Genomic DNA, 22877 nt, shown 5'->3' on the forward strand with positions numbered 1-22877 from the left:
AGTCATCAGGATGAAAAGAAGCAGGAACTCCCCCACCCTTTGTAGACATTACATGTGGACGGGGCCGTAAACAACAACAAGTCAGGTGCCGAGATTGTCTTGATCACTCCGGAGGGGCACCGCTTGATGAGTGCTATCCATTTCAAGTTTTATGCTACCAACAATGATGCTGAGTATGAAGCCTTGATCAACGGTCTGAAATTAGCTCTGGAGGTAGGGGTCGTGAATTTGATAGTGCGGAGTGATTCCGAATTAGTTGTGAACCAGGTCAATGTAGGATTCCAAGCCCGGGGACCGCAGACGGAGCTATATATGAGATGTGCAAAACGCCTACTGGAAAAATTTTCAAATGCCAGACTAGAAAGTGTTCCGCGAGAAGAAAATAGTAATGCAGATGCTTTAGCCAAGATGGGTTCACAGATGGACAACGTTCAACTTGGACAAATCCCTTTGGGAATCCAGGAAATTCCAAGTATTCCGGAGGTGGAGGTGCTTCAAATGCAAGAAATCCCACAAGAAAGCTGGATGACTCCCATCCATAACTATATTCAGACAGGAGTTGTACTAGAGGATAAACTACGAGCTCGACGCCTTCGGTACCAGGCCGCAAAGTACGTCGAATATGACGGGGTACTATACAAGAGGGGATTTAACCAGCCACTGTTACGTTGTGTGGACATGGAAGAAGGAAATTATATTCTCAGAGAGGTGCACGAAGGGATTTGTGGTAATCACTCGGGGGGTGGTTCTTTAGCATTAAAAGTGCTCAGACAAGGATACTAATGGCCGACTATGAGGAAAGATGCTTTCAATTTTTTTCGGGCTTGTGATCGTTGCCAGCGGTTCGCCAACTATTCCAACACCCCGACATCCACCATTACCTCACTGACAAGCCCCAGGCCTTTTGCCATGTGGGGAATTGATCTCATTGGAGAGTTACCCAAAGCAAAGGGGGGTGTGAAATACGCCGTGGTGGTTGTGGACTACTTCACCAAATGGGCAGAGGCTATGCCACTAGCCACGATCACGGCAAAGAAGATAAGGGATTTTGTGTTCAATTCCATAGTATGCATGTTTGGTATCCCTACAAACTCATCTCAGATAATGGAAAGCAATTTGATAGTAAAGAGTTAAGGAAGCTTTGTGAGGACTTAAAGATTAGAAAAGACTTCGCCGCGGTTTATCATCCGCGGAGTAATGGTCAGACCGAAGCCATAAACAAAATCATAAAACATACCTTGAAGGCAAAGTTAGAAGAGAAAAAAGGGGATTGGCCAAAAGAGATGCCCATGGTTCTTTGGTCTTACAACACGACACCTAGGTCGACCACAGGAGAAACCCCTTTTCTGTTGACCTATGGGTATGAGGCCATGGTTCCCATGGAGGTAGGAGCAGGATCTCTAAGGAGAGATGCGTTCATCGAGGAAGATGCGGAAGTTAACCAGAGGCTCCACTTGGATCTGTTAGATGAAGCCCGGGCGAACGCTCAATTGAAGCTCGCTGCGTATCAGCAGAGGGTCGCAAGGTATTTCAATAAAAAGGTGAAATCCGTACCGTTCAAGGTTGGAGATCTCGTGTTGAGAAAGGTTATGCCTAACACTAAGATAGCTCAGCACGGGGTGCTCGGAGCTAATTGGGAAGGACCGTACAAAGTTAAAGCTATACTCTAGAAAGGGGCCTATCGCTTAGAAGATCTGGATGGTAAACTTATTCCTCGAGCATGAAATGCAGAACATTTACAGAAGTATTATCAGTAGGGTGTGGCTGTGTCCCCCTTATTTTCTTATTTTGATTCTTATGTATTAGGCTAGTAGCAAATAAATTCCTCCTAGCCTAGGGGGGTAGTACATGTGACTGCGAACCTTGGAAATAGCAGAAGGAAGAAATTTTTTCAAATAATTTCCCCATAGAGCATAGTAGCCATGTGACTGGTGTAATTTACACACTAGAGCGCATTATCAATAAAAGAGAAAAGTTACTTGAAACTGCTTTATTTGTTTGACATAAAAAATTTCTCATTTGAAAAATATCAGAGGCGCGCCCTATGTTGAGGCGCGCCCTGCCTAGTAATTTCTTCTTCAAGATAAACATGATATTCAAGGGTGAAAGGAACAAATATACATGAACAACAAAATTAGCTCAAGCAAAAGCTAATCAAGTTAAGGCGCGCCCCTGGGCTGATAAGTAAGTAAAAAAATCGCAAAGGCATTTCTGAGAAAAAGTATGTATTGTTTGCAATATGGCGCGCCCTTATATCTAAACACTACGAAGAAAGAGTTGTTAGATCTAAATGATACGATGACAACTTTGAGATCATATAAAAAGAAATTACACTCGAGAATATGTTAAAAGGCGCACCCTATAGTAACATAATCCATGGAAACATATAATAGCCAAGGGAAAAATCAAGGTGCCTTAACAAATTTTTATACATACGAGAAAAGATAAAATTAACGTCGAGCCACACAAAAGGTCATGATGCAAAAAAGAGTAGCAGAAAAATAAGTCACACAACTTTGCACAGCATCAAAAGAGGGCTGACTCCTCAGAAGTATCTGAAACTTAAAAACAACTAAAATAAGTCAAGACGCGCCTTGAGACTGGCCTGTTGGAGGAATAGATTGAAGAGGGACAGTGGGGTCAACCTCAGGCGCGTCCTTGGGAACTTCCTCTTGTGGCGCGCCCTCACCTTCTTCCTCCTCCAACCCAAGTTCTATTCTCCTTGCCTTGATTTCAGCATCATGCTCTTTCTTAAATTCCACCATCTCAGCAACAGTCTCCTCCCCAAACTTCTCAAAGGAGTAATCAGGATCATTGGCCACAAAACCAACTCTGTAGAAGTGAAAACCATTGGCAAATGCCTCATCAGATATTTCCCTCTTCTCATCAGGCCAGCCTAGTTTCTGCTGCTCCTCCAGATACTCAATCCTCAAGTTGGCTGCACCAAGCTCAGTATGGAGAGAGGTAGCCTTTTTGTTGGCAATCTCTAGCTGAGAAGTAAGATTGGCCACCTCATCCTTGAAAAAAGAGATCTCAGAGTCCTTAGCTTTAATGTCCTTGGCGTGCAGAAAGTCTTTGTCTTTGAGGGTGTTCCTCAAAATGTTGTTGTCGCCCTGCAACCTCTCTAGGCGCGCCCCCTCTTCCAGTAACCTGTCCACCACTCGAGTGGAGTGGATGAACAATTGGCAAGATGCCTTTATTGAAGCACGAACAGCATCTCCCAAATCCATGGCTTGCCACTGCTCCACTTCTTCATCTAAAACATGAAGGGAACCCATGGGGCCAAGAGCATTCAAGGCAGCAGAAGAGCCAGAAGGCGCGCCCTCTGCTCTATGCCTCTTAGGCGCGCCCTGTTTCTCTATGAGATCAATTGTGGGCCTTTTTGGAGCAGGTGTTGTTTGAGGAATGGGAACATAAGTTGGGATGGATGTCTGTGCTGCAGGAGCATCCTTCTTTGGCTTGGGCCTAGGCTTGTCATCAGGGCGCGCCCCGAAAGACTTGGGGATTCTTGGAGGAGCCATTTCTGCACAAAACATAGAACATGTTAGTTGAGCATGACAGTTAAGTATGTCGAATAGAGCAATAAATAAAAGCAATTGATAAAGATAATATTGATAAACATGTATAAAATGCTAGGCCTAAAGTAAGAGGGCGTGCCCTGAGAGGCGGAAAGATTAAATAAACAGAAATTTATATCCAGTATGACAATAAAAAAAAGTTAACAGGAGAGAAGTAAGACGCGCCAATAGTAGGAGGGCGCACCTTTAGATTCTACAATTAAGGAACCTGAAGGATCTTGGCCTTGCAGAGAGCCCTCATCTGTCTCTTCTTATTCTTCTTCTTCTTCACTGTCTAAGTCAATAACACGAGAAACAGGAGCACCCTTCCTAAATTTTACATATTTGTACTTCATTCCTACTTGGTCAGAAAGAATTCCTACTCGCATCAAGTTGGTCCGGGTGACTAAGGTTTTTAAGTTCCACCTGTCAGCAGCCACTCTAAGGAGGGCTTCAGCTCATTTTTTGGGCTCGCCTTTAAGGGGTTTGGACGTTGGTCTATCTTGAAAAGTATAAGGGTGAGAAAAGAAAGAAAGAACATAGAAATAACACAAGGAAAAAAAATAAAGGGCGCACCCTTACTTGGTGACTTGTTAAATCTTATCCTTATTCTGGGCACGTCGTACAGGTAAAAGAAGTTTTCCTTCCAACCTTTTTCATGGCTAAGCTTGCCAGAGGAAAAACCTTTCTTGTTGTGCTGCCTGTCCACCACCAAATAGTAGTACCCATGGTCCGATTTTCTCAGATTGAAAAAATAAGCAACTTCCGCCATTGACGGTTGAGGAAAACCCAAGTCCATATAGAGGATGAACAAAGCCAGGATAAACTTATAGCTGTTGGGAGAAAGTTGGAGGGGAGCCATGTCGTACAGTTCTATCACTTCTCTAAGGAAGGGATGTAAGGGCGCGCCTATACCCAAAGATACCAGCTTGGGGCTGGTCACCATTCTGGGAATTTTAAAGTTTCTCCCATAATTGAAGATATGGGGCCGCATCATGCTTAAAGGGCGCGCCCATATGCCCTCCATGTCATAAAATCCCATGAGCCATCCCAGTTGCTCATCTAAACAAGCTGAGGACAGGCCCACGCAGAAAAGCTTCCCGTGCTCCTTCCTGAAACGTTTCTTCACAGCTTCATTGCATGGCTCGAATTCGTCCCAATCAAAGTCTAATTCACTATCAGAAACTTCCTAGTGTTGGAAGGGAATTGGAGAAGGCTCAGGAGAGGTAGAAAATTGGAAGGAGTCCTCGTCAAAGAAATTTTCTTCATCACGTAGAGGTGATACACTTACTTCAGGCGCGCCCTCGGGGATGGGAGAAGTAGGCGCGCCTTCTGTTTGTTGAGGAGATGGGCTTGGGGATACAGCCTTGTAGGATACTTTAGAAGGTCCTGCACCTACGTTGACACCCCTCTCAACACCCCTATACCTATCAGCATTTAAACTCTCAAACCAATCATCATCGTCTAGTTCTGTACTAGTAGGGGCCGGAGACCTCTCTTTTTGGACTAGTTTCTGTTTCCCGTGTCTATGAGATAAAGGGATGTTGTCCGTGGACAAGCTTTCTGAAAAATCCGCCATTAAGAAACCCTTTTTAGAGTCTTGAAGAAGGCGCGCCACCCGGTTCAGGAATGCGGGAGTGTGGTGAGCGTCTGGGGGCTGGGGGTTGAAGTAAGCGTTTGGGGGAGAATAGATTCCCAAATTGGTAAGGAAATCCTTGAAAGGGTGAAAAGGAGAGGACGTGCCCTCGTCTTCCAGCTGTTAAGAAAACCAAAAGAAATTTTGAGGGCGCGCCCCATATGAAAGAACGAGATACAAAAGTGTACAGAAAATTGGAAAGATAGGTGGAAGGTGTAAGAGAAGAGTACTTTCTATGGTCTATGTCAACTCCCTTCTAAGGTAAGCCTTCTAACAAGAGGCGCGCCATCAAGAAAATCTTAACCTATTAATAAGAGTCTGTTTTATTACAACAGGCACGCCCTATTCTGGTCATATACAGGTTATAAGCCAAAGATAGGGCGCGTCCTAAGTTGCTGGTGGATTCTAAAAGCACAGATGGTTATGTGCAAATTGTCAGTAACGATTGAAATTCTCAAAAACACAAATTTAGAAGTTAGGCCCATTGATTTTGGATCTAAAACAACAAAATTTGAAATTACACATATACATACACATATACATACACCATTTTATGTACATTATCAAGAACAGAAATAGAAACATGACATGCAGAATGATTTACTTATTGAAATTCAGAAATACAAGAAGCTAATTATACCTTTTCGAATGGGGAAGAAGTTGGCTGGAAAAGATTTGGAGAATGGTAACAGAGAAGATTGGTTCCGAGTGGAACAATGCCGTTGGGTTTTGGAGCCTTCGGGAAGAGAGAGAAAGTAAGAAAAATGGGGGAGAGTAAAAGTAAAAGAAAAATGACTGATTGAGACTAGTATTTATAGTAAAAGGATGATAGCTGTTAAAACAGTCACATCAATTATAAATTCCTAAATAATGAGGAGAACTGCTTCTAAACCGTTTAAACTTCTAGGACGCGCCCTATTCAAGGCGTGCCTTATTTGATTATTATAAAACTTTAAAGGGAAAAAATTGGAAGGTCCGCCCTGTTTAAGGCGCGCCCTGTAAAAAGTATTGGAAGATTTGTTTATACGGATTTTAATAAGGATGAAAAAAATTCCAATCCCATTTTCAATGACATATGGAATTTGGGGGTAGTTGTTATGCCAAAAAATTGGTATAAACAATATTCAGGTTAAGATTGATAAAATGAGTAGAATCAGAGGAGAAGCGCCTGAAATCTAGGAAAAAGATAAGATTGACTTTCCATAAATAGAAGGCGCGCCCAAATATTGCGCCCCATTGACTGAGTAGCTGATTAACAGTTGTGATTATCATGTATTAAAGGTGCGCCCTCAAACATGGTAGAGGAGGGCGCACCCAATTATCGAAAAGGAGGAGAGAAATTTCTTAGTTGAAACCTGTTCTGTAGTGAGCCTTAGGGCGCGCCTTGGGCAAGGAAGGCTCCTTGGACGGGTTACTTGGACATGATTGCTTTGACAGACCTACACTTTGGCCTGGACAGAATTGGAGCGAGCCCTAACGATGGATAATTTAGGGCGCGCCCTATGATGTAGAATGATATAGGAAGAGACTAAAGGCTGATGACACAGGGCGGCGCCAACATACAGGAATGTAAGGGCGCACCCTTAACTTCTACTTGACATATAAGTACAATTTTGACATGCTACTTGGATGAACTCTCTGGAAGATTCAAGGAAGATGGAGAATGTTATTACTGACCTATTTGATGCAGGTACTCTATTAAAGAACTCCTTCCTGTAGCATATCTACAGGAAAGGCGGTGTCGGTGGTCAGAGACCTCCAGGGGTATGCCTGGACTGAAGGCCTCCTCCTGTAGTCAATGGGTGTCCTCATTGGGGATGTGGGGTGAAATTCTGGTGTGTGCTTTGGGAGCTCTGTCTCTGTAGTCAACGGGTGTCCTCGTTGGGAGACTTCGAAGTATCCTGCACTTTGCACCCAAAAGCTTGGGATCACTTGTCCTGTAATCTGGTAGGGGCTCCTTCTCGGGGGATAAGGATGCGTCCAACATTTGGGGTGAACCACAGCTATACCTGCGTCCGTGGACTAGAGAAACAGCTGGTAGCGGAGGGTTATCCTTGGCCAGGGAGATGCCTTATCCGTGAAGTCTCGAAGCCGCGGACGAGCCTTGGGCCTTTGTGGTTGGGCCTCATCGGCGGATATTCCTAAAGCTAGTAGAAGACGGTTTCCAGTGGATTTCCCATTGGGCCTCGGGATAAGAAATCTAAGCCCATTAGGTTTCTTGTTCCCCAAGAACTAAGTGGGCTTGATCCCCTATAAATAGGGGTACGTAGGCACATTGTAAGGGGTCAGAAGCGAGAGCGCAAAGGAGCCACCACTAACCCTAAGCAATCTCAGCCCCCAATAATCACCACCACCAAACACTGTTCATCTTTTCCGATGAATACTATTCATCGGATCCACCGACTACTGTTCACGTTTTCGACGAAGAACCGCCATCACAGATCTTGTTTCCGGCTACTAACCTCAAGTTTTGTTGTTCCCAAATTCCTCCGTCAACAATTACTTATATCGATAATGTGATCTACAATAATCGATTTTATAACATACAGTACTATTAATATTTATAAAAATGTTAGATATAAACATTCTTGTCAAGAAGATGATCTACAATATTCCTTATAGATGGATGAAATCAAAATATATCCTATATATAATTAGTACTCCCTCTGTTTTTTATTATATGACGTTTGACTTTCTGACACACATGTTTAAGAGGTTTGACCATATAGTTAAAATAATTTTTTTTTTAAAAATTCTTTTTGTGAATAAAAGTTTTGATCTCATATTTTTTATTCAAAAAAAGAATTTCATAAATATAATAATTTTAGCTATGTGGTCAACCCTCCTAAATATGTGTGCCAAAAAGTCAAACATCATATATTAAAAAATGGAGGGAGTATATAATAGTATAGTATAGATAAGGAGGATATTTGGTTCATCGCATAAAGCATACAGATCGTTAAATTAAAAATAAAGATTATTAGGTATTTGTTGCAAAGGTGTTAAGAAAATTTAAATTAAAACCAGTTTGTTACTGTAATTAACACCCAATACTTACTATATAAATAAGGAAACATAATCTAATACTAAATACATTCATCATGAGAAATAATTACCCAATACTAAATGAATAAGAAGACATAAATCATACAGACCGTTAGATTAAAAACAAAATCAATGATCAATATTATTTGGTATTTATTGCAAAGTGGTAAGGAAAACTAAATTAAAATCACTTTAATATGAAACAAACACCCAATACTAAATAGATAATGATACATAATCTAATACTAAATAAATCGGTAGACATAATTACTCAATATCGGTGCTCTAAAAGTCGGCGATTAATCGGGATTAACCGGTGATTAATTGTTGTTGGCAGGAAGTCGAACGGATTAAGCGAAAATCGGATCAAAAATCATTTTTTTAAGAAAATCGGTCAAAAATCTGACTCATAGGTAAAAAATTGAAAAGATATTTAAAAAAATAATTTTTTTTAAAATATTTCAAGAAAATTAAAATTTGTAAAATATTTAATAAAATTAATAATCTCTTATACATATTTACTATTTTAAATGGTTAAATAATAAATTTTCTTAATTTTTCATCTCAAATTAATCTCAATTCATAAGTTAGATATTAAAATTATATTTATTTTAATAGTATTTCATATAAAAAGTTGTTTGTATAAATATTTATAAAAAATATATATGTATAATCAAAATAGTAAAATAATTACATATATTATTATTTATAAATAAAAATATTATTAAATTAGTTCTGATGAATGACCCGATTAATCATTCTGATTAATCCCGATTACCCGATTAATCTCTGGCAGGTGCCTCCACCGACTAAGTCCGATTCTCGCTTTTTACAACAGTGCTCAATACTAAATAAATAAGAAGACATAATCTATACTAGATATATAAGGAGACATCTATTTATATATACTATCTATACTATATTATAATAGACGAAACATTGAAAGTTTGGTTGGTGAGTTGGTCATTCTAATTCTAGTCGATATTGAAATCAACTTCCTCTGCCAATTTAAATTTTAATTCATATTAAAATAGGTATTATTATATTTGATATTAAAGTCAAGTCTTTTACGAACTTTAATTCCAATTCATATTGATATCATCTATATTATTTTAATTGATACCGAAGTCAACCTAATCTATTAATTTAAATTTTTATTTAATTAATTTCTATAACAATCTTTACTATAACAAATAATTTAATTATTATATAGATATTATAGATATCTATATCTATATTATCAATATTTAAAAGTTTGGTTGGTTGGTCGGTCATTCTAATTCTAATCGATATTGAAATTAACTTATCCGCTAATTTAATAATACTTCATATTAAACTATATGTTATTAAAGTCAAGTGTTTTACAAATTTGAATTCTAATTCATATTTATATCATCTATATAAGTCTAATTAATACCGAAGTCAACTTGATAGGAAGTAAAATAAACCATGGTTGAGTAATTAATATCGCATTATTTATATCCGGTTTGGGCCGATAATAAAGCCCATTTGGAAGGGTCCAAAAACTCTGAATATTAATTAATTTCATAATTAATTAATATGGGTAAAAACAGCTGACAGGTGGAATCCAAATGGGGATATAATTCCTTGGGGATTGACCTCCAAAAAACCCCATGGAACAGGGAATCAATTTACTACATTATAGGACTTCAAAATCCACTATAAATCCGAGACTTGTCCACCAAGTCTCCTAACCCTAATCCAATTCAAAGGCATATCATGCCTATATAAGGGGTCTCACCCCATAAATAAGAATTATGTTTTTGACTTGATCATTAGCAAACAACAAGGTATGTAGGCATATTGTGAAGGCAGATCGAGTCACGAAGTTCAAGAGCAGTCAAATCGAGCCTGAAACTCACGAACCCTCGCAATAAATACACCCTATTTTTATATCCATAATATTTGGCGCCGTCTGTGAGACAACATAACAACCATGGTGAACACATGAAGCAGAAATAACGCCACTGAAGGAACGCCTACTGGGACGACCCAAACAATTTCATCAACAATGGAGATACCCCGCACTCAACCTACGCCTCCACCCAAGGAGGAACCCTGGTGGAAGCAACTGAGCCTCAGCCACAAGGGACGAATCCCCCGGCTCCTCAAGGGATGAATCCCCAATTTCAGCAGCTACATGCACCTGTGAATCCTCAACTCGTTGGGTATGAGTATTCAACAATTGTGACTACTAACTCTCCTTACAGGATTCCCCTATACCCCGAGGTTGGAGGAAGTGGACACTCCAATCGGAGTGAAGCACAAGGGCGGATGCCCCAATACATACGCGGTTTAGCTCCTATTTTGGAGGATCAAGAATTTTCTGGACCTTATACTAAAAGATATTATGAATCATCGGATGATGATGTGGCTCCGAGAAGGAGGCGTGCTGGTAAAAAACCGATGTCTGATGTTAAACAGCGCCCTAGGAGCACCCGGGGGATGAATCTCTAATAAGTACAGGGGAGGATCGGGGCTCATGAAGCTGAGATCCAAAGACTGAAGCGCGACCTGGAGGCACACCTGACCCCAAAACCCCCACTTGCTCTTAGTCGGAGAGACCCTCCTCCAATCATAGACCTGGATGGTCCAATAACAAGAAGGGTTGTTGTCCCAAAGGCTGATTCAAGTGATCTTATGCCCCTAGGGGATCCTGATGATCCAACTCCACCATTCACTAAAAAGATAATGAATGCCCACATCTTAAGGAAGTTTAAGATGCCCACCATTAAAGTATATGATGGTACTGGAGATCCCGCTAATCATATCAAGACATTCTCTAATGCACTGTTGTTATAGCCCGTGAACGATGCTATTAAGTATCGGGCCTTTCCTCAAACCCTGTCGGGAATGGCTCAAAGGTGGTATAGTCGTTTTCCACCGAATTCAATTGGGTCCTTCAGAGATCTAAGTCAAGCTTTCATTAAGCAATTCATCAGTGGTAGAGTACATGAGAAAAGTTCAGCATCTCTCATGAGCATTGCACAAGGAGAAAAGGAGTGCTTGAGCGATTATCTGAATCGTTTCACAAAGGAAGCCTTGAAGGTCCCAGATCTTACGACAAGGTAGCAATGATAACGCTGCATCAGGGAACAAGAGATGAGTTCTTCAAGATGTCCTTAGCTAAGCGCCCCTTGAAAGTATGTTACAGCTCCAAGATAGGGACGAAAAGTATATTAAGGTGGAGGAAAGTATGAAAAAGACGGTGGTGAATAACGAACCCGCCGGTGGTAAGAAGCGAAAGACTGATCTAGAATACAATGCCAAGGAAAAATATCCTAGGACTGAGCAAAATGCTGATTCAACCCCGAAGAAGGGAGGACTTGGAAAAAATTTCACCGAATATGCTAAACTGAATGCTCCTAGAAGTCAGATCTTAATGGAAATCGAGAGAAATAAGGATGTTTGTTGGCGTAAGCCCTTGAAGGTTGATCCTGCTAAGCTAGATAAGAGCAAATATTGTAGATTTCACAAGGATGCTGGTCATGACACTGTTGAGTGCCGATAACTAAAGGATGAAATTGAATTCCTTATTCGGAAAGGAAGGCTGAGCAAGTATACTGGAGATGGAAGAGATAGGAATAATAGTGGAAGAAGTAACTTTGATGATCGTACAAAGGATTAGGATGATCAAGGGCGAAACCCCCAACCCCGGGGGTCGGTGATAAACACAATCTTTGGAGGACCTCAGCCTCGAGGGCCAATAATTAACACGATCTTTGGAGGACCAACAACTGCTGGATTGTCTAAAACCTCAAGGAAAGCTTATACCAGAGAAGTCATACACATAGTAGGGGAAGCTCTGAAAAGAGCCAGGACCAGAATAGAAATGGTGTGATGATTTTGACTTGGAAGGGGTCAAGTTTCCTCATGATGATCCCCTAGTCATAACACCCATAATAGGGAACAGTCTGGTGAAAAGAGTCCTTGTAGACAATGGAGCGTCAGTAGACATCTTACTCTATGATACCTTCATAAGGATGGGTTACACTGATTCTTAATTAACCCCAACTGATATGCCGATATATGGTTTCGCTGGATTCGAGTGCCCCGTGGAAGGGATAATTAAGTTTCTTTGATTATGGTCAGGAACCAAAGCAAGCAACACAGATGTTGAAATTTATGGTGGTAAAGGCTGGTTCAAATTATAATGCAATCATGGAAAGAACGGGAATACATGCTTTTAAGGAAGTCCCCTCTTCTTACCATTCAGTGATGAAATTTCCCACCCGGAACGGGATTGGGGAAGAGAGAGGAGATTAAAAGATGGCAAGGAGTTGTTATGTAGCCTCCCTTAGGGCTGATGGAATTGGGGGCATGTTATGCCTATTGAAGACCTGGATATTCGCAAGAATGACGAGAAAAGGGGAAAGCCAGCAGAAGACTTGATTCCGATCCCTTTGGCTCCCGAGGATCCTGAGAAAGTGACTTTCATTGGAGCATCATTGGAGGATCCTCTTAGAGGGAAGTTGGTGAGGTTTTTACAAGAAAATAGTGATGTATTTGTATGGTCAGTAGTTGATATGCCTGGAATAGACCCGGAACTGATCACTCACAAACTGAACGTAGATCCAAATTGAAAGACTGTGAAGCAAAAGAAAAGGAGTTTGGCCCCTGAGAGGCAAGAGGAAATCAAGCAAGAAGTACAGAAGCTCTTAGAGGCTTGTTTCATTGAAGAGATATAATTTTCGGAATGGTTAGCGAACCCTGTAATGGTAAAGAAGGCTAATGAAAAGTGGAGAATGTGTGTGGATTTTACTGATCTGAATGATGCATGCCCAAAGGATTGTTTCTCGTTACCAATGATAGATACACTGATAGATGCGACCGCTGGTCATGAGATGCTGAGCTTTATGGATGGATTCAGTGAATACAATCAGATCAAGATGCATAAGAATGACATCCCAAAGGTATCATTCATCACTGATTTGGTGTTTTTTGTTATCTTGTTATGTCATTTGGTCTCAAGAATGCATGAGCTACCTATCAGAGGTTAGAAAATAAAATTTTTAAAGATCTTGTTGGGAAAACCATGGAAGTATATGTAGACGACATGTTAGTCAAGAGTCTTGTAATGAATGACCACATATCCCATTTGAGGGAAGCTTTTGAGGTCCTTAGATACCACAAAATGATGTTGAATCTTGCAAAGTGTGCTTTCAGAGTGGGATCAGGAAAGTTTTTGGGATTGATGGTCTCCAAGAGGGGAATTGAGGCAAATCCTGATAAGATAAAGGTCATTTTGGACATGGAGCCTCCATGGACTATCAAAGATGTTCAAAAACTCATCAGAAGGGTTGCTGCCTTAGGACGATTTATCTCCAAATCTGGAGATAAGTGCTTGCCATTCTTCAAATCATTGAAGAAAGTAAAATATTTCATATGGACTGAGGAAAGTCAAGAAGCATTCGAAGGGTTGAAGAAATATATGGTTTAATCCCCGTTGTTGGCAAACCAGACCTGAATGAAACTTTGTACTTATATTTGGCCATTTCAGAAAATGCCTTGAGCTCCCTATTGGTGAAGGAAGAACTTAGAGTCCAGAAACCCATATATTATGTAAGTAAGATTCTGCACGGAGCTGAATTGAATTATTCGACTATTAAAAAGTTTGCTTTAGCCCTGGTGATGGCTTCAAGGAAGTTGTATCCTTACTTCCAAGCTCAAACGATTGAGGTACTAACGAATCAGCTTTGAGAAATATCATACACAATCCTAAAGCCAGTGGAAGGTTGATTAAATGGGCCATTGAGGTGGGAGAATTTGATATAATGTATAAGCCACGAACGGAGATAAAAGCCCAGGCCTTGGCTGACTTCGTGGTTGAATGTACCATCCCCAACCAAGAAATCGGAGGGCAGGGAGATATCGAACCTCAGGGCATGGAGGGGAAATAAGTTAATGAAGGAGGACAGAACCGGGACAAGGAATTCTGGGTTCTCTATTTTGATGGAGCATCAAAAATAAATTTGAGTGGAGCATGGCTAGTTTTACAAATCCCCTATAGATTTTTGATTGAATATGCTATGAAGTAAGACTTTCCAACTACAAAAAATGAAGTCGGGTATAAAGCTCTGATAGCTGGACTTGGCCTAGCAGGAACGTTGAGAGTTAAAAACTTGAAAATTTACGGGGACTCGAAACTGATGGTATCCCAGGTCAAGGGAGAGTTTGAAGCAAGGGATGATACCATGTCAAAGTATGTACGCCTAGTGAGGGCCGTAATGACTCAGTTCGATGAATGCCATGTTGAGTACATTACAAGGGAAAAAATTCTAAGGCTGATGCGTTGTCCAAGTTCGCTTCATCAAAAGTAGAAGAAAGTTATGGGAGCTTATATTTTCGTGTTTTGAAAACACGAAGTATAGATGTAAAGTTAGTTGCCCCCATAGGGCTTGGCGGGTCATTGATAGATCTCATTAAGGCTCAACTACAAACCGTATGGCTTCCTAGTGATGCCATGGAAGCAAGAAAGTTATCTGTAAGAGCCCTAAGATATTCTCTGATCGATGGGTTTTTTTTACAAAAGATCGTTTGTAATTCCTTATTTAAGATGTCTAAGGCCAGATGAGGCTGAACTTGCTTTGGAAGAAGTACATGAAGGCATGTGTGGCTAATACTTGGGGGGCAAGGCCTTAGCCCATAAAATCATCCGCTTAGGCTTCTATTGGCCAGAATGATGGCTGACGCCAAAGAATATGTGAAGATATGTGATCGTTTTCAGAAACATGCCCCAATAGTAAGGCAGCCTCCCGAAATGCTCACTTTCAAAAACTCCCCAATCCCATTTGCTATGTGGGGAATGGATATTCTTGTGCCATTCCCAATGGCCACTGCCCAAAGTAAGTTCTTGATTGTAGCGATTGATGGCTTTACCAAGTGGATTGAAGCTAAGCCCTTGGAGAAGACTACGACTAAGCAAGTCGCTCAGTTCCCGTGGGAGAATATTATGTGCAGGTACGGGATTCCCCGAATCTTGGTGACTGACAATGGAACACAATTTAACAATGAGGAGTTCAGGAAGTATTATGAAGAGAACAAAATTTAATTGAGATTCATTTCTGTTGCTCACCCTCAAACTAATGGGCAAGCAGAGGTTGCAAATCAGATCATTTTAGATGTGTTAAAGAAGAGGATTGAAAAGTCCATAAATAATTGGGTGGATGAAATAATGCCAATACTTTGGGCTTACTGAACTACATGTAGAGTCACAACAGGAACAACGCCCTTCATGTTAGCATATGGAGCAGAAGGGGTCGTTCGTGGAGATATCACATTCATCTCCAAGGATCCAAGCATATAATGCTGAAGAAAATGAAGAGGGGCAAGGGCTAGCCCTGGACTTAATAGATGAAGTGCGGGATAAAGCACATGCAAAAACTGTTGAATATCAGAAAAAAGCTTCCTTCTATTACAACCTAAGGGTGAAAAAAAGGTTTTTTAGACAAGAAGATCTAGTTTTAAAGAAGATCGAAACATCAGGAGTTGGGCAGAATGGAAAGCTCGCCCCAAATTGGGAAGGGTCGTATAAAGTTAAGAACGTTCAAGGAAGAGAATCTTACAAATTGGAGACCATGGACTTAGAAGAAGTACCTCGGACTTGGCATGCTCAAAACCTGAAGATTTATTAAATATAGTTCGTGCTTATCAAAATAGTACCAAGGTTCAAAAGCACCATGAAGCTTTGCTCGCCTAGGATTTTATACCTCAGTTTTAGTTGGTTTTGCATTTTAGCTTGTGATTATCAGGGTCGAACCCATCTTATATGAGGTTTTGAAAAAACAAGTTATATTCTTGAGTTGAAGTTATTTCAAATTTTGAAGAACCAAGTTATGCTTTGTTTACTTAGCGAAATTTATGCTTTGCTAGACGGAGTAATAAAAAAAAAGGAAGATTCAGAAATTCCTCTATACTAGAAATTCCTTGGGCAGCATTTGCAAGTCTGTCATATCCATCTATTTTTCAGTTTTGTTTCCACTATTCAATGCATGGCTCTTAGAACTGTGTGGTTCAGGTTGCTAATCAAAAAGCATTTTAAAAATTAAAGGGAAGCCTATATAAAGCAGACAAATAAAGCAAGCTAATAAAGCAAGGAAAGTGACATAAATAAACCCCAAAGGGTATTAAGTTCGAAGTACAACAACACAAAACATAGAGCCACAAAAGGCTAGGTAAAAGCTCTACTCATCCCTGGTAGAGTCATCCTTGTCCCCTTCCCCTTCATTGCCTCCTTCCTCTACACCAGCTGAAGTCTCTGCATATTTTGTTGGAGAAGAGTGTTAGCGAGATTGCGTAGCTGTATGAACAGTTACGTGATAACTCAACACGATAGCAACACTAGAACATGACAGGTTAATAATACTATGTCTACACAAGAAATCAGGAAGAATGAAGACAAGGCAAATACAAAGAATCAGAAGATTAGAAGAAGGCCTGAAGTCTGTCTATAGGTCACTGAAAGAAGTTCATTAATATGATCATGCCTCAGTGAAGAACAAAGGTTAAAGACTTTTAGGGTTTCGGAAATGTTAAAGATTTAGTATACAAGTGCTACCGGAAGATTTCAGTGTATTGGCATTGATTGAAGATAGACAGTGTTCGAAGCATAAGAATCTGAAGAATTGAAGACATGGTATAGACAGAGGTTAATGAAGACGTTGTCTAGAGTACCGTAAAGGATTCCATTGAAAGTACAGTTGTTTATTGGCAGTCAGTGTCTGAAGCGATAAAGTTGAGGCAAACTTAACAATGTAATCAAGGCTATAATACGAAGACCTGAATCGGGGTTAGTCGTTTGTGAACCAGACCAGTTGCACTAGGCGTCAACAGCTCGTGAACGGAATCTGGGTATTATTTATAGAAGAATTGTTAAGTTGAGGAACGTACTTGGATTGAACGTTTATCTGTTAAAGTATGAGAAGAGGTGTGCGGGGTATACAACTAAACAACTAAGGGGACTGGCGAAGCTCAAAGTTTAATTGGTAAATTAAATAAATTTATTTAGTGGACTTTAATATAATTTATTTAATAAACATAAAATGATTTATCTTATAAACTTTAAATAAGTTTATTTTATAAATCTAAATTAGTTTATTTATATAAGTTATATTTTAGTTTATTTTATAAATTAATTTAGTTACAATTGAAACTTAAAAAGAAAAAGAAAGAAAAGAAAAACAAAAAGAAAATGAAAAAAAAGAAAATGAAAAAGAAAACAAAAAAAGAAAGGTAAAAGAAAAGGAAACCAGGGGTGGTATCTCACTGGTCGCCACAGAAAAATGTGGTGTGTGTTTTTATTTACTAAGTACATTTACATGTACTTGGTGTACTAGTGAATAAGGTGTCGCCACACAGGTTTAATCCCTCCCCCTTGTCGCTACATATGTTGTCACCACAGAATTGTATCTCCTTGTTGCCACAGAATGGTTATCGCCAAAAAATTCTAAGCCACACATTTTATTGTATTAAGTCTACACTTTGCAGCAGCTCTGAACTAGTTCTGTTTATCTTCTTCTCCAACAAAAAGAGAGCTGATAAAACAAGAAGCGGAGATTTACAGAGAAGCTCCGGCACCTTGAATATCCGTTTAACTTCTCACCGGAGTAACGTTATAATGCCCGATTTAACTCTTGTATATTCATAGGGGCATTATAATCGTTACCTGGTAATTAAATCCTAGTACAAACAAAAGTTAGATCATTGTATAGGATTTGATTTGTAAATCTTTGTAGAAGCTAGGAACTTTATTATTCTTAGATTGTATCCGATTAATTTATTTACCGGAGTATAGCACCCCTCGAGGATTTATATACGAATGTATATTTCCTCGAATATCTTGGTTCCTCGTTTTTATCATTCCAAACACTATTCCTCTCAAAAACACGAAACCACTAACCGAGCACTAAATATTTTATCCGCTAAAGATTCGAAAGAATTTTTAATTTAGTGATTATCGTATTTAACCCCTCTTCTACGATAATTTGGGACCTAACAATTGGTATAAGAGCTGACTCATTGATACACAAATCAGGATCCTGAAATTAATTTGTTTTATTAATTTTTTCATTTACTTAAATTTATTTTGTAAATTTGATTTAGAAAATTTATCTTCTAAATTTAATTTAAATTAGTTTATTTTATGAACTTAATTTAAATAAATTTATTTTATAAATTTAACTAAATTAATTTACTATATAAATTTTAGTAAATAAGATTTTCTTAATTTAAATTAATTTTAACTGCCATTCAACACGCAACAAAGGAGATTCTGGCTTGGATTTTGGCTGCCAATTGCTATTAACAGAAGGGAGTTGTTTGTTATGTGTTGTATTAACCAAAAAGAACCAACAATAGCAAAGTAAGCTTTTGGTTGCTTTGGTACACGCACAACACCCGCTTACAACTTAAAGGAAGTAACGCGCGCGCGTCCACTTCACTCGCGCATAAGAAACAACAGTCCAGGAAATTCAATCACGCGCGGACAGGAAATCTGGCAGCCTCAAATCAACCAAGAGCTAGTAACGCAGAATGTAGTCGCCATAGGTACTAATCGCCACACACAAGAAGTTGCCACAGCCTGGGTTTCTCTAAGGCGACTTGCATTGCAATACAGAGTTGGCTGATGTCCCTAGTCGCCACATAAATTTTTGTTACCAAAAATTAATTATTGCTGATTTATTTAATTTTCCATAAAATTTTAAATTCTTAATTTAAAATTTTCTTAGATAATAATTTACATTTTATTTAATTTTTAAGAAAATTCAAAATTCTTGAAAATTAGATTTTACGTAAATATTTATTTTTGATTAATTTATTTTCTAAGAAAATTAAAAATATTGGAAATTTATATTTTTCTTAAATATTAAATTAAGGGTAATCAAGTATTGGTAGACTCAGGATTCCTCTGGGCTTTTAAAGTGGATTTTAATCTTTTGAAGAAAATGAAGACCATGTGCTATTTAGACGGAAAATTCCCGAATACGAAAATTGAAGATAATGGTTTTATTACCCTAATGGACTTGATTTCAAGACCTACAGACGAAAATTGTGGAACTTCCTCAAAGGCTTACTCCATAGGATACCACTGGGTTTTCAGACGCAGGAATTGAATGAAATTTTTACGGGTATAATTTTTCTCGGAGATTTTAAGACAACTCTATGATTCCAGATTATACAGTCACACAGTGGTTTGTACCAATGCTATATTTATCCGGAAATCAATGAGATCATACATGCAGGAATTGTGGAGGTCAGAGAGAATAGTGGGGACAAACAAATATCTTAGTTACAGACATTAAAATTGGAACCTCGGGACAGAATGTAAGAGTTACTGATAGCTGAATCAAAGGAAGCTCAGGTAGAATTACTTGAAGGACTGGACGTCAGGGCAGTGTTTCACTTGTCAGGGAAGTTTAGTCGCATCAGATTCACAAGGAGTACATAATCTATATCTAAGGATCAAGCCTATCTATTCTGAAGCATAGATTCTTACAGATTTAGTTCAAGGGGTGATTACAAGACTGAGAATGGGACATAAACAAGATTTGATAGCTACAGGTATGACAAGACATATGTGTCAAGTAACTATCAGGGGTTTTGCCACAACAGAACAAGGAGCTTGACAAACAAGGTTAAGTATAGATTCAGTTGAAGAGTTGTGACAAAGGTGGAATGTTTTCTTAGGGAAGCAGCCAGTCAAAACTTATAGTACACGGGAAAGAGTTGGGATGGATCAGATGACGAGAATAATGAATATCTTTCTTTCATAGCAATATCTGAAGATGATCCAACTCACATATCTCAGGTTTAAATTTCTTGAACCACTATAATATCTTGTTCTCAATATTCAATGCATGATAAGATCTTAGTGTTTAATTGTTTAACACTCGCACAAGCATGATAGCATCACACATAGATAATGCTGAACTAGTTTACTAGATTATTTTTCTGGTAACAAGGATTGATGTTTAACTTGTGCATGTTACTTTAGATGATCTTAAATATGTGTTTAAATATCTGTTGAACATGATTAATTGCTTTAGTGAGATGAATGTTTTCTAGCATATAAGACCTTTGTTTTTGCTTATTCTCTGTATTCTATTATAATATGATTTGCTCATTTATTCTGAATTGTTTGTTAAGATGTGTTAGTTATAATTGGATTGAGATAGCTAGATGAGATTCTTCAACGAGATTGGACTAGATAGAATTAGTGACTTATTTGTTAATTCTGTTTGTTCCATATCATGCCTGTTTTTCTTAATTCTTATGCGTAATGTTTTTGAATGAATGCCATGTATTCTTAATACAATGTTTGCTTATTCTTTATGCCATAAATGCATCTCCTGGTACTTGCATTAATTATAGAAGAAGCATGTTTAGGATTACAATAGGGCAAAGAATGCTAGTCCTCCTTATGTAAGGTTGGAACCAATTTTCCCCTAACCTAGAGACAATATGTTAAGGGTATTAAAATGGAGAAAATGGTCAGTCAAAGATAAGAATTAGCATGATAAGGTTGCAGCTGTTGGTATCTCTGTTTATAGTAAAATCTCTAATCCAACTGGACCCAAACTGATAATTTGGATACCAAGAACTGTTAATCCATTTGTGAGTGCAGGACATAACAGGTAAATTGATTCATATGTATTCTTGGTAATTCATACTCAAGGCATATGATCAAAGAAAGAGCCTCACAATCAAATATGATCAACAAAAGCTATTCCTTCAGTAATCTTTGAAGATGACAACAAAGGTTTTCATTACGGGACAAGCTATACAGAAAAGGGATGTTATCATGAACTCAACAATTACTATCACTGATAACAACTAATTATTGGAGTCATTGATAACAATTGAAGCAACTTCCTTGCTGGAGAATCAAGGCACAAATCCTCTTATCAGACAGTTCTGCATCAAAGAACAAAATGTCAATTCAATGAAGGATTAGTGTCTCATCTGAAGTAGGAAGATTGAGAAGCTTGCTCTTCTTAGAGTAAGGAAAGGATATGCTCATGGTTTCTACTGTAGTCAATACAGGTTGCTACAAGTAAGATCAGGCTTTGATCAGATTGTATACATGAAGACCACAAATGAGTTAATGGCCAACAGAAGCAAACATTGGATAACCTCAAAGTGTTTCGAGACAATATTCTACATTTAGGATATTTTTCATGGCTACTCAGTGGAGTCTACAACCTACAGGGCATTTGTGGTTGATCAACAGAAGATGATTGACAGTCTAAGTGCACAGTTCAACAACTCAATGCTCCAAGCTGTTACAAGAGAAAATTGATGGTATTGATGATTCATATCCAAGTAGTGGAATGGCAGTGTATAACACAACTCATTATTTCAATGAAGCCATTCAGCAAGGGTAAGGATTTTCAGGAAATCCCAGCAACAGCTTAGGGGGAGCAATAAAAGGATCAACTAGTCAGACATAACACCAGATTGAAAATCAAAGGACACTAAAGAACATATTTGCTGAGACAAAGGGTTTGATGTCAATATTATTCCCAGAGTCTAGTTCTTAAGTGATCCAGATGGTGGAGTAATAATTAGTAGGGCTACTGAGTTTGAATAATTATTTCTCTAGTTTTCTATCTGTAGAAGAAACTAAGAAAGTTACAGAAGCTCTGATAGATCCAGATTGATTGGGTGATTGCAAAGCTATGAACTCAATCAGTCAGCAAGCAGATTGTAGGGAAGCTGGTATCCAAACCAAATGACAATATTGTAATTGGTACAAGGATAACTAGAAGTAAATACTGGATGAGAATGGCATTGTTACGAGGGACAAGGCCAAACTGGATGCTAGGTTATTATCAGGAAGTAGTATCTAACAGATAGCACCAGTGACGAGACTTGAGGATATTACGACATATCAGGCACCTGATGCATATTACACTTGGAATTGGACTCTAGTAGATGTGTACAAGCGCACTCCTGGTTGGTGAGTCAAAAGAGGAAGTCAATGCACAACAGTTCATGGACTTTGCAGTTGCAGATCTATTGGACTACGTATATCTCTTCTTCACAAGCTCACTTCAGGTTGGTATGAACTAGTATACTACTCAAGCAATCGTCAAGACATGGTATGACACTCTAACTGAAGTTACAGTTTAATATGAACTAGTAGAGTCGTCATATTAATAACTCTCTTATCACTAGGCACACACATATTGTTTTATATGTGCAGTGATATAATGATAATGTTATATGTTGGTCTACTAATAAAGACTTGTGCAAGATGATTTGCTAAGTAATTGCAGAGTAGGTATGGAGGAGCATGTTGGAAAGTTACAATTCTTTTTGGAATTACTTCAAGCAAGCCATTAGGATAATTTTTTTAGGAGCTCAAGCAAGCCAAAAGAACAATTCTTTTAGGAGCACATGTAAACCAAAAAAATGATGGCAATATAAGTAAGTTAAGGATCTTTTGAAGATGCAAAATTTGGAAGATTCTGAACATGCCAAGACTACTTACCAACATAAACCACTAAAGCTTGATCAGTGCAACTCAAGTATAATGATAAGCTATAGATGTATGACGAGCTCACTCTTTTACTCAAATACTGATAGAGAACATGTAATATTCTCAAGATGCCAAAGTG

At 38.7% G+C, this 22877-nt stretch overlaps 1 protein-coding gene across 1 annotated transcript; it reads left to right on the top strand.

Moving 5' to 3' along the window:
* The first annotated feature begins 126 nt into the window (after positions 1 to 126).
* Positions 127 to 783, top strand: LOC141691292 (uncharacterized). Its single transcript, XM_074496026.1, has one exon. The coding sequence runs from the start codon at positions 127 to 129 to the stop codon at positions 781 to 783; it is 657 nt and encodes a 218-aa protein (XP_074352127.1).
* Positions 784 to 22877: the final 22094 nt, after the last annotated feature.

The sequence above is a fragment of the Apium graveolens genome, chromosome 10 (genome assembly GCF_009905375.1).
Source record: "Apium graveolens cultivar Ventura chromosome 10, ASM990537v1, whole genome shotgun sequence".
Taxonomy (NCBI): domain Eukaryota; kingdom Viridiplantae; phylum Streptophyta; class Magnoliopsida; order Apiales; family Apiaceae; genus Apium; species Apium graveolens.